Source organism: Sitophilus oryzae, unplaced genomic scaffold (genome assembly GCF_002938485.1).
Source record: "Sitophilus oryzae breed Bouriz unplaced genomic scaffold, Soryzae_2.0 scaffold_1974_pilon_pilon, whole genome shotgun sequence".
In the NCBI taxonomy this organism is placed as follows: domain Eukaryota; kingdom Metazoa; phylum Arthropoda; class Insecta; order Coleoptera; family Curculionidae; genus Sitophilus; species Sitophilus oryzae.
The window spans coordinates 1,848,559-1,862,520 of NW_022146695.1; the positions used below are offsets into that span (position 1 = coordinate 1,848,559).

Genomic DNA, 13,962 nt, shown 5'->3' on the forward strand with positions numbered 1-13,962 from the left:
GGTGGTCTTCCACGTTTCCGCCTTTCGCTTGGTGTCCATGAATGAATTCTTTTCGGCCATCGGTTATCATCCATTCGTTGGAGGTGTCCGTACCAACTTAGTATTTTGCCGTCAATGGCGTCGAGAATAGTTTCTTTTTCTCCTATAATTTCTCGTATTCTTTGATTTGAGATGTGTTCCAGTCTTGAAATGCGACAACTTCTTCGCCAAAAATCCATTTCAAGAGACAGCAACATATTTTTCTCTACTTTGTTTAGCTCCCACGTTTCAGCCGAACCATAAATGGTAATGCTCTCTACAATGGCTTTATAAAGTAGAATTTTTGTTTTTTGGGAAATTTTGTCACTCCACAACGAGTTAAGTTGACCGATAATTTTTTTTCCTTGACCAACTTTATTTGCAATATCTTGAGTGCTTTTTCCATTTGTTGTAAAAGTGACGCCCAAGTATTTAAATGTACAGACATTTTTAATTGTGCCGATTCCTACATCCAAATCCTCACGTTCGTCATCACCCACTACCACGTACTCCGTCTTCTTTGTGTTATTTCTCATGCAGTTTTCTAAACATATAACTGGAGTCGTCTCTGTCTCCCGCTATCAAGACTATATAAAGTGTCTTTTCCTACTGGGATTCCCATTCCACGACATTTCATCTTCCAACACTTCAATACTTCCTCCAAATATACTTTAAATAAAGTTGGTGCTAATGAACACCCTTGTCTTAAGCCCTTATTCACAAGAAATTCTTGGGAAATATTGTTTCCAAGTTTAACTGTGCTACTGCAACCCTCGTATAGTTTTCTTGTTGCTTGGACATACCAACTACGTAAAAAACATCTCTTGGTAAAAATCGCTACGAGCAACCGTTCTCAAGATATTTAGAATGGAAATAGTCAATACATGTCATTATTGACAAAAAATAAACATGTTGAGATTGTTGAGTCGATAGTTATTTGACTTAAATGATAAATTTGGGAATTTTTTTATTTTTTTAAATTAATAAAAAAAAAATTTTCGAAAAAATAATCATAAAACAATCTCTGTTGAACTTTTGGCACAAAAAACATTTCAAATTTATGATTTCAGTCTAAGAACTATTAATTTACTCAACATGTTTAATTTATGTTCAGGATAACAGGTATTGACTATTTCCATCCTAAATATCTGGAGAACGGTTGCTCGTATCTATTTTTACTCAGTAGTTTTATATGGGAATGGATGAAAATTTATTACTCTTCAAACCAGTTAAAACACATGTAGGTGGCGCCCCCTACAAATCGGAGTCAAATTGATATCAAAATTCCTCATAATCAAATTCCTCATGTCAAAAAACTTCCAGGCACCAATTTTCATCCAAATATTGATGTTACTTCAGAAATTATTTGGAAAAAAAAACGAAATAAAAATGAAACTTTTACACCCTGTACCTCCGAAACTAAGCATTTTAGGACACACCTACATATTCGAACTTTTTTACTTATTTTTATTTGCAGAACGTGTTGCCGAAGTTTCCGGAATACAGTTTGGACCACCCTGTATATTAAATTATAATAAATATTTATTTTCTTAAAAAGTATGGTTTTTCCTTAAACTTTCGGAATCTTTAAATCTGGCAACATTGCTGGACCAACCGACGAAAATTCGTTTATCCGAAAATTGCTCTTGCCGGTGCCGCTAGAAAATTCCGATGAAAGGTATGACTTTTCCAGGTATATACTCGAACCGTTTTCTGCCTCGTATCGATAGAGTTGCAGATGAAAAATGGCGCTTTTCTATTTTTGTTTCGTGCACTTTTTCCCAGTTCCGGTGCATTTTCCGGATTATCGACGGACCTACAGCATTTAATGGCATTAGGAGTCCATTTTTGGGCTCTCGTAAAGAAGTTTTCGTTTTTTTATCGGAGTGTATTGCCATGTTCCGGGATTTTTGTCGGTACTGATGACAGTTTATGTACGGGGAAATTGGACAATTATTTTTGTATAAAATGTTTATTCTTTGTAAAATTTTTATGACATTTTAGTTAATAGTAGAGATGTACCCTAGATTGCATATGACGGGAGAAGTTAATCACCGCGAGCTTATACAGAGTTGTTCACCTCATACGACACGGAGTATTGTAGCTAAACGGTTAGATCTTTACAAATTGTAAGTTTTGGGTTCGTTCAAGGACTCTTAGAGTTACAATTTAAAAATATGGTAATTATTGGGAAAACTGGAAATCGTCCGATTTTCAACAAAATTGGTATACACCCTATTTTGAGGTCGTAGATTACGAATCTGAACTTTCTTCTTGGCGGTCTCTTACCGTTTTTCAGAAAAACGGAAAATTATTTCAACATCGAATTTTTCTTAATTTCTCATATTTTTAAGGATTTCTAGCACATATTTTGTTAAGTATTCAATAAACAATGATGTTATTGTTATTTTCTGTTACTTTTTTAATAAATTCTATGCATAATAGAGGAAAATTCGCTAAAATAAATTTGTAAACAATCTGAAAATGTTGGGTTATGTGTTTCTGGCATTTAAAGCAACGTTGCCAATGCTAAACCTAAATTTAGCGTGTTTTTTTCGCTCATTCTGGGATTACGAAAGGCGGTCGCCAGAAGAACGGCTCCTTCCGATAATTGCTATTTTACCAACGAGATCTGATTATTTATAACCACGAAGTTGCACGAAAGAGTTTTGATTGCATTGGTTACAACTTTCATGCGGATTGTGTTAATCTTTTGTTGTTATACCTATTATATCAAAAAAATATTAACCCCCTCCGCAAAGAAGTTAAAACCAATGTAATCAAAACTCTTTCGTGCAACTTCGTGGTTATAAATAGTCTTTATATAACTTCTTTGCGGAGGGGGTTAATCTTTTTTTGATATAATATAACAACAAAAGATTAACACCCTCCGCATGGAAGTTGTAACCAATGCAATCAAAATTCTTTTGTGCAATTTCGTGGTTACAAATATAATATAACAAAAAAAAGATTAACCCCCTCCGCATTGAAGTTGAAACCAATGCAATCTCTTCCGCGTAACTTTGTGGATATAGGTAGGTATATTTAATTATTGTCGATCTCATAATAGGTTAGTTATTTAAAATCCCTAATCACCTGAAAAAAAATAGAAGATATGGCAATGTTGTAAATTTTCAAATTTCTAGATTAGGTCTAGAATATATTTATCCCTCTCATTACATAGGAGAGAGAAAGAAGGATATATCAAATGTCAAACTTCCACCTATTCTCAATTTTCTTTGTTATTTTGTTAAGAAAAGTGTTTTTCAGTAAAATTTTGGACATTTCTCTATCCCCAATCAAGTGTGGCTTTTAGATAAACTATAATATAATGAAAATATAGTGAAATTATTATTTTATAGGGACGAAATAAGGAAAAATTCAATGTTGAAATAAATTTCCGTTTTTCTGAAAAACGGTAAGAGACCGCCCAGAAAAAAGTTCAGATTCGTAATCTACGACCTCAAAATAGGGTGTATACCAATTTTGGTGAAAATCTGACGATTTCCAGTTTTCCCAATAATTACCGAAAATATTTTTACAAGATACACAGTGTCCCAGATAAATAAAAAATATCAAAGTCATATTTTTTTAAATGGAACACCCTGTATATTATTACATTTTTAGGTTCTATGATCAAAATAATTTGATTAAGGTTTATCACACTTAAACATTACCGTTTTTGAAATATTTTCAATTTTGTGAAATATGCAGTAAAAATTTTAAGGCTTCTAAAGGTGTTAAGGTGTATCAAAGTTTTTAATACTAAATATTTACTGAAGTTTATTTATTGATCAGTTATTGTGTTGCAATAATAAAAATAATACTACCTCATACCGAGTGTCTAAAAATGCATTTGCAATAACTTGTTTAATATAAATTGAATACCCTGTATATTTAGGGAGAATCAGATGCACAATTTAATTATCTATCAAATTGCATTATTCCATTTTATACCTATTCCTTCAATTTTTAGTAGAAAATTCATTTTCTTATAATTTAGACCTCATTTATCAATATGCCCATGGAATATTGCCATTTTAGATTGTTTTTAAAGCGACAAATGTACAAAATGTACATTTGTTGCTGAAAACGATATTACTAGCCCATTTGTCTACAAAAGGAAAACTATTTAAATCTTCACAAAAGAGTATACCATTAGTTAAATATACCACCAATATTTCCGCCCGATTGTGATAGTTAATTTTAAATAAAAATGTGGATTTGAATTAGAAATCGTCACATTCGTCAAAAAATGAAATAACATTTTTAAGGTGTTTGGTTTGGTTTTTTACTTTTTACCACACTGTCTAATACACATACAAAATTCAGTTTTTTAATATTTGGAGCAATTATTATTGCTCAATCAACGCAAACAGTCAATTAATTTATGGTTACACTCAATAGCTGTGCCAGCGATGTTGTTGCCGCTTCCTTAATGTGTGACCAAACCACCTCAGTTTGATCTCATTATACACCTGCCTCTGGTTGGTAAAACTTCATAATACCAGGAGTTAATAGTCTACCAAAATAAAACATAAAAACAAAACAAAGTGATGAAACTATTAACAACAGGTAATGCAAACCCAATTTTTTGACAATATCAAAAACGATATCGGATAGTTCATTAAAATAGCAATTTAAGCCCCAACACCAAATCAAAATTACACCGATTTAATTAGAGGCAAAAAAGAATTAATTATAGGACGAATTTCGTAACAAAAGGCCGTCTGTAAAATAATACCAGCGCAGCGCACCCTAGCGCCGCGGATCCGCGCTATGGAACGAGGCCAATTCATTGCGATATTTTATTCCGAAGCGCGTCGTATAGCTATATAACCTGTTAAATCAGCACGGGGGCCCTTTCATTAGGCCAATTAATTTCTGACCGGCAATTCTGAGTGATTTATTGCGCAGGGGAGGATTGGAGTTATCTCTGTGGGACGTCAGGTCGTTTTGTCTCTCTAAAAGCATTATATTTCTATATTTATCATTCAATTAGATGCTTAAAAATATATTAGTAATTATAATTAACTTTAACTTATCAACTCCCCCGCACAAAATACCGGGGTAAATCAGAACTGTAAAATAGTACGAGAGCTAGCAAGGTCAGGAAAACAAGTATTTTAAGAAAGCTGGTTCTTTAATACCGTGCTGGCAACTGTTACTTTTGGGTCGCAACTTACATGCGTGGAAGTAAATCGCATAGGGATCTTATTAAGTCGGAGTGAGAGGCCATGGTGTGCTGTTGCGGCGTTGCTGGTACCCCCCCATGCAGTACATCAAATCACGTTTACGATGTGTTTACATTATTAGATGTAGACACAGGGTGACACAATTCCCCCGATATAAATATGCTACGTTTACACATTGTAGTTCAACACGTGTGCACAAAGGTTAAACGTCCGCCTCACAATGTAGCCACAGTATAGCATTTACGTATACACAAAGTAAGGGATACACAGTGTGCCGTAGGATACACAGTGCTTCTGTATTACGTTTAAACTCTGTTTACACATTGCAGTTGTGACTACCGCGTGTATAAGTATGTATTTTGCTTCGTATATACATCTTGTGCTTGATAAAACTACTTCTAATGAACGAATTTAGGAAATAATACAAGTTTTGATGCCTAACTTTTCGTTCTTTTTAAGAAATATTTATTCAATGATACCAATTATATCTTTCTAGAACGAAAATTAGGAAGGCAAAACTTTGTGTTTTCCAAAAGTATCTCAATCGTAAGTTCAAGAGGAGTAGCCTTAAAATTGTTCCATTTTTGTTTTGTATTAAATGTACCATTTTTCTTTGATAAAATGAATTAAGTGGTTAAAAAATTAAATTCTTATATTTCTTTATATCATGGAACGCAATAGCGCAAATAACACAATAATAATAATTATTTATACTGCAGAAACCAGAAGTAAGAAAACACTGTAAAAGAACAGAGTTTGTATCAGAATGTATAAAAAATATAAGTACCTAGTATAATACATATTAAAATGGTAAACACTGGTATATCGCCACGATTTGGTGGACCTCGTTTAGTCATTTTTTCTCCTCTTTTCCCTCCAAGCAGTTGGTTTGTTAGCATACATCGAGCACTCTGTTGAACTTGTATTTTATTTCCAGATTAACAATCTCAACCTTAAACTTTATATGAAACTGATTATTGAATATTAATCATATCTGTATATTGATCCATCAATAACTTACCGAATATCAGTGTAAGAAGTTCTTTGAAGTGTTTAAATCTTTCTTTCTCTGGTCCATTTAGATTTTTATTATTTCCAAATTAAAAAAAAACATATTGCAGAGCTAACCTCTTTATCATTATACGAGAATATCGGAGTTTTCATTCATTCGAGTCAAAATTTGGTAAATTGGGTATCGAGTAAGGGAAGAGTCGCTGCTATAATATTAATAATACTCTTAGGAAAGTGTAACAAAGTAATTAAAAACTTGTGCTTACCTTAAAATCACTTTTAAACTACACACAAACAGAACATTTATATAGAGCTTCCGAACGATAAAACAATAATGGCTGCTAACACATACCCACTCCTAGAAAGGAGAAAGGAGAGAGGACACATAAGATACACTTGGTCGGTGTATCTACGCTGAGACGATTCGCACGTGCGCACACCTTCATTTCATGCTAAAATGTAGACACAACAGTACATTATTACAAAGTGTCTATATAGATATTTATATTATATGGATACGTCATATTTTTACAAGGTGTGTACTATAGGCACAACTATGATACGAAGTATCACACATACATATGACTTATACATTGTATGTCTCATATATCGACGTCAGATTTCATCATTTTAATAATTATTTGTTACGTTACAAAAAACTCTTTAGAATCTTGAGTGCATACGGAATACAACTAGTAAACACTGTATCACACAATTCTATCAATATAAACCTGCGTGTATCTCATATGTATATGTTAGAAATAGATGAACACTTACGTTCACTTTACCACATTTTGTTTCTCATGTGTCTCCCCCATAGAAACGTAATTTCATTTGGACGTGCTGTATGGGCCTTTCCCTCTCAGGTAAAGTAAAATCACGATCGCAAACCGCTTATTTTGAAACGACTTTTTTTTCGAAAATATAACTAGATAAAATCATTAGATATGTTTCTGAAATAGAATTAATAAGGATCATCATCATCATGTAGCCATCGTTGTCCACTGCTAAACGTAGGCCTCCTCCATATTTCTCCATGTCTCTCGATTTTGGGCCATCATCATCCAATTTCCAGCAATCCTCTATACATCATCGGTCCAGCGTGTCGGTGGTCTGCCTCTGCTACGTTTATCTGCTCGAGGTCGCCATTCTAACAATCTTCTAGTCCACCTGTCTTTAGATGCTCTCGCCACATGACCTGCTCTTTATAAGGACCTGCTATAAGGATATCGTTAGGGTAATCACTTATTTTTAATAGATTTTGAGATATCGATTTATTTTGAATTCAGAGTTCTAATAGCGCGCCCACTGTCGAATACCAACTCAATTCCACTTATTTTTACCAAAAATGCAAGTATTTCTAACTTGCACTTAAAAATTTTTAAGCTCTGGGGAGAATTACAACGACTCGTTAATAAATAAACAAATAAAGTATCGCGAGATATAATTAAATCGTGAAGCTGAACGCATGATGTACACCTTTCTCTAGAACTTTACTGATGTGGTACTTATTGGGTCGACCGGTGGACTGCGACAAATCTGCTATATCCCCTTCCACGTCTCTTAGCAATGTGCGCAGGTTTTCGATTTATTTCATGCGTTTGGCAACGTGTTTATTGTTGTCTCTTTGTCCATTACATTATAAACGCATTGTACTCTTCTTACATATGGAAATCTCGACCCAAGACTAACCTTTGCCACCCTTTAGTATATCGTTTACTATGCTCTTCGAAACAGCATGCGGCCCGTCTGGCTGTCGGTAAACGTTGCGTTTCCTACTGCGCATTGAAAGAAGATCCTATATTTTTATTAGTCCTTTAAATTCTAGTATTGAATATAAACCGACCGAGTCTCCATAGCTCAGCGCGTAGAGGTTCCGCCTATCAAGCGGGGAGTCAGAGTTCAAAACCGGGTCAGGGTAAAAACTTTTTTATTTTATTTTCGTTTATATTCTGACAGTAAAGTATTAAATAATTCTGGCGATTAAAAAAAAACAAATATTTAATACTTTACTATCAGAATATAAACGAGAATAAAACAAAAAAGTTTTTGCCCTGACCCGATCTCGAACTGTGAATCCTCGGTTCGTAGTCTGAAACTCTACGCGCTGCGCTATGGAGACTTATTCGATTTATATTCAATACTAGAATTTAACGGACTAAATAAAAAAAAATAGGATCTTCTTCCGATGCGCAGTAGTGAACGCGACGGGTATCGGCAACCAGATAGGCCGCATGCTATTCCAGAGAGCATAGTAAAAAATATATCAAAGAGCCAGCTTTCTTAAAATACTTTCTCTTAGACTAAAAATGGGACGGACATTTTGTTCATGAATATTTTTAGAAAATTATTTAAAATATTAATGAACTGGAAAAAATAGGGAAATAATTCGAGCTCTTGTGGTATTACTAGAATTAATTTTTCTACGAAAATCCTTTTTTTTAATTTTATACATGGTTTTGTCATATACATAGCATTTGGATCATAATAATATGATAAATAAAGTTACATAATTAAATTATTAGATGTTCCAATTTTAACAAATTACTCCCTAATAATTAATTATTTTTCATTTCATTATCCAAATTTATTCCGCTGGTATAATATCGGCCCTACATTAATTTTAATATTATTTACATTAATACGTCGTAATTTATTTACAAATATATTATTATGCCATTTTGTAAACGAACACGGAATATGAAACATGTCGAAAAATCGCATTACATCCTGCAGGCTTTCGGCAAATTTGCATTAACAACATAATTGATTTACATACTACTGTGTCATCAAATATAAACGACGTCATAGTAACCGCAGAAATATAATTTTATTTAAATGTTGTCGATTTATATTTTTTCATTAGAGCACAAACTATTTTAAACTAAAGAAGAATAAATTTCAGATCTTATGCTTGAGGTTTGTCACAAAGGTATAATAATAATTTACTAGCGTAGGCGTTTCTTTTTCACAGGTTACTTAGAAGATAAAATATGTCTTCTCAAAGTAGTGAACAATTGCAGTGATCAAGTGATTGTGTTAGTAGTGCGGGAATACAGAGTTTCAACAATTCTACCTACGAGATGAAGTGTTTTTAATGATCTGACAGAAGGGAATGTGTATCAGGGAAAGGTTACTTATTATTTTATTTTGTTTTAAAGGATTTTATACATTTAACCACACAGGGATACAACATCAAAGTAATAATAATAATTTAAAGGTTTAGTACGTCTTGCAACGTTGTACGATGTCGAAGTTACACGTCATTGGGTCATTTCATTGCCCCTCACTTAGATTTATGGCACTCTTTGCTTTTGAAGTACGAGCCCTAACAACTAAATGTTCGGACAAACAAAAATTTATTAAAAACTGAATTATTCACATTTAAGAAATCTTAAAAATATTTACATTTAAGAAATCTTAAAAATATATTAAAATCTAACATTTCTAATGAGTATTTAAATAGTTTAGTTTCTATGTCCAGGTTTCGGCACCATACAGAAGTACAGACCAGATATAGCATTTAAGTAGTCATAGTCTAGGTATGGAAATTTTAACCGTTGATTTATCTAAAGATTCCCCTTTGTGTTCCGCCACTGGAATAACTTACAAAATAATTAACTCGGTCGGAAATTATGGAGACGTTAGGATCCCCCCAAATGTCATCAATCTATAACGCCCCTGCTCATCCAATTAAATCTTCCAACGTCGCTAATTCTATTACGACCCATAAATGCCACCATTAACACGGTCCGATATACTCACGCCTTATGATTGGACTTATAGTACCATTTGATAGCCTTAGATTTGATAAAAATAGAGTCAAGCTTGCCTAAGCAAATCCACAGTGAGATAAATAGTATATTAAAAAATGGGCTACATAATTTTTATACAGTTGTCCCTGGGTTGTCTTTACAAGAGGAAAAAATTTTTTTTATTATTGACAATTTGAGAAAAATGCATTCTTCATAAAATTTTTGCTTGTTCTAAAAGGCATACTTTTGAAAATGTCAGCTACTGTGTGGTTAAAAGTTTATTAATTCCTTATTTTGATTGCCCGCTACTGAAGCCTTTTAATATAGACAGAAAATTCAGGTATTCCAAAAGATTTTTGTTTTTGTTGGATGGTTGCTGAGTATAGAGCTGCCTATATATTCAAATAAATATCATATTAATAGTATGTTATTTACGAGTATATGAGTCATAATTAGCCACTTTCAAAAAGTCAAAAATAAAAGATTTTAATTCTAACCTTATTCTAAAAAGTACTCTAAATTATATTAATTTCTGTATATCTATGTATGTCAGAATATTATTTGACATCTGATGATTAGTGATAGTAATCTTTCAATTTGTTGAAAACATTACTGATATCTATTAAAACAACGAAGGATATCCCCCTGGATATTCTATACTTCTATATTTCTATATAGAGGTGGAGAGAATGAGCATATCAAAGTTTAAAACGAATAATAAAATTAACTAAACTAACTACATACTAATTATTAAATCATTAGACATTGAATTATAAAAACAGTTCAGAATGGTACAGAAGCAGTTTATTATCAGTATATAAGTTCTAAAAACACAAAAAATTATAACACATGTCAAACTAATCTCGAAAACCCTAGAAATTCGGAATAAATAAAATAAAGACAAAATTAAAATTTAAAAATTACTTATGGTCACCACTGTAGACCTAAGAGCAAACATCGCGCCATAATGGCATAAGAAAATGTTTAAATAGGCACTCGTCGAAGCTCATTTTCCTACCCCATATCTCTGAAATTACTCCTATGACAACATTGCGCGCATTTCTTATAGGCTCCAGTCCTCTCCCGATCACATGACCCATCTGTTCGCGCCTTCCATCGCCACGACTAGAGGGCGTCATGAGCGCCGTCTCGTCACCATGACCAGCGCCGCGTCGGCCATTGGCATGGCTCTGTTCGGCATGGTGTGGCTGTTGCGCGTGCGCGCCGAAATGAAACGCTGCGCCAAGTGCCAGAGGCGCGAGGCAGCGCGCGCCGCCTCGGGCAGACAGGCAACGTCGCGAGCCACGTCGTTCTTTACGATAGAGGGCGCGGCAACGCCGACCAGCGGCCAGGGGACGCTGAGGACGCCGGTCGTCGAGCCGCCGCCTACGACGTTCTGTGAAGTGCACGGATACGTGGCACCCAAAGAAGGTAACTCTTATGTTTACAATTATCATTGAGCATTAAGTTATATTATGTTTCAGAATTTTACGTATCTCTTGTTAATTGAATTGGTTGAACATAGATCTTACCCAATCTTTTCCACTTCTTCCTGTTTGTCACCATGTTCATCCATCTAGTTCCTGAATTTCTCTTCAGGTCATCCTCTTATCTCATTTAAAGTCTTTCTCTATTTCTTTTATTCTTTCTCTACTTCTTATATCCTATCAGTCAGCAATTATATCGAATTATTTTTTTTATAATAAATAGAAACTTATAAGGAGCTTAAACTTAAACAAAGAAGCCAAAGCAAGAGTAATAATATATAAAAAAAAACAACCCCAGAGTTCCCAACTAGCAAAGGAGTAAGACAGGGAGTCGCGATATCCCCAAAGAAATCTTCTGTCAACTGGACTGGACCAACAAAGGATTAAAAATAGATTAAGAATATCTTAACCATCTAAGATTCGCTGATGACATAGTTCTAATTGCCATTAGTCCTGAAGAATTACAAGTACAAATTAATGAACGAAATACAGCCATCAATAAAGCGGATATCAAAATGAATTTAGCAAAATATAAAGTAATGTACAACGAACTAGTGGACAGAAACTGGAACAGTAGATCAACACTGGAAACAGTAGAAGAATATACAGGGTGTCCCAGGCTGAGTGTACATTAGAAGTATCTAGAGAACCATAATATCTAGATCGGAGATTTTTTGCACATTACTGTTTCACAACGAGATCTATCGATTAAAAATATTTTCAATATGGCGGCACTCCCGGAAATACCGGAAGTTGACAGCAACTTTCTTATTTTAAATGGTTACCCCCGTAAGGACGTATATACACCTAAAGGAATTTATAGAAAAATAAATGAGATTTTTAGGATATACAGTTTTCTTTAAATCAGTACTTCGTCATCTTGCTCCGTTCGTCATCATGCCCCGACCTCCCCTATTTTGAGTATAATAAATTGTTTTTCCACGATTTTAAATGTCTTACCTTGTCAGATTTTTGTACCTTTTGTGTGAAACAAAAGTGTGAAGGGTGACGATTCACTGTAGGACTGCAGCGAGGATTACCCCCCTTTGAAATATAGTACAACACAACTAAAATACCTATTTAATGTAATAGTTAATAGAACCAAATGATCGTAAAAGAACGGCACCTATTTGGCTTGGAAACGACGATCGAGGGCATTCCCCATATAATTTTACATATAAAATCTTTATATCATACGCCGTTTTTGATCATATTGTATAACAATTTTTTGAAACAAAAGAAAATAAATGGTATGTTTATTTCAACAATCACAAAACAACCATTAATATCACAAAAATATAGAAATATCACGTAAGCTTTGGACAAATTATACTCTAAAGGGAGATTAAAAATGTCAAAAGCCAGTTGATATAGTTCTTCCTGCCTGTTCGCTCGAAAAATACCAGTAGAAGCATGGGGACTAAGTTATCCTATTGCCACGGAATAAAAACACTTTCAAGAATACGATTTCCCGTCCCTCAGTAGAACCACGCCCGCTTTCTCTTGGCTGTTCTACCCCCAGGTTCAGACTTGAAAGAGGTGACTCTTTTGAGGCTTTCAAGTTCAGACAAGTCTCAAAAATATAATTCAATCTAATGATATAGATATGGACATTGAAATTTCTAAACAATAACAATAACGATATATTATATTATACGAGTATACACTAATATAATTTAACTAACGACTTATACCGTTGAGTATTTGCCTACATCACCGTTGTTAACTATACACTAAAGCGTTTTTAACCATGTTCTCTCTGCCAAGTATTTGCCCGTTTCGATAATGAAAGGCCACGAGTACATGACGCCTTAATGAACAGTTCCCGCCTGGATGAATGCACCACCGGCCCGCTATAGGGCCAGACCAGGCGCCATTTTAATGAGATTTCTCGCGCAAATAATTTCAGCTGTTCGTTGCTGTCGAGAGGAAATATTTAAATTCTTAACGGGAGCTCGTTGATGGAATGGAGGAAAACGCGGAAAGAGGAGAGTTGGTAGGTAGCTTAATCCGGCAGGGCATTGTGTACGGGTTTATTGGAAAGGGCGAGAAGATAAACGGGCGAATCCGTTATGTCAGGACCTGTTAGAAACTGCAGTAGGGTTTTGGAGCATCGGTATTGCGTTTAACAGTTACTAGATTTTAATTAAACCTACGACTACAAGAGTTGGTTGATGCTGAATTTTCATAATTTAAATTCAATTTTTAAAGAGTCAAATTTCTGATTGTTAATATTGGTGCGAATGATTTCTATGTCAGTTTAATTCATCTGTTTTCGGAAGTAGTGAATCAAATAAATTGACTCCAAGTTACATAAAATTATTCAGCCAGCACTCTGTTCAGGAGAGCATAGCAAAAGATATACTAAGGGCTGGCAAAGGTTAGTCTTGGGTCGAGATTTACGTATGTAAGAAGAGTACAATGCATTTATAATGTACTGAACAAAGACAGGACAGTAAACACGTTGCCAAACATATGAAATAAACCGAGAAACTG

General features: G+C 34.2%; 1 protein-coding gene across 9 annotated transcripts in view; it reads left to right on the plus strand.

Annotated features, from left to right (window-relative positions):
* The window catches only part of LOC115883641 (disks large 1 tumor suppressor protein), a 1,010,644-nt gene that overhangs the window by 482,496 nt on the left and 514,186 nt on the right, over positions 1–13,962 (plus strand). For 7 of the 9 annotated variants that reach the window (XM_030902022.1, XM_030902021.1, XM_030902020.1 and 4 more), the window contains exons 2-3: positions 9,199–9,356; positions 11,049–11,410. The exons of the other annotated variants lie outside the window; for them this stretch is intronic. In XM_030902022.1, the coding sequence (XP_030757882.1) occupies positions 9,340–9,356; positions 11,049–11,410 (379 nt within the window). In that variant the 5' untranslated portion in view covers positions 9,199–9,339. The remainder of the gene's footprint in view (positions 1–9,198; positions 9,357–11,048; positions 11,411–13,962) is intronic. 9 annotated transcript variants of the gene reach the window in all.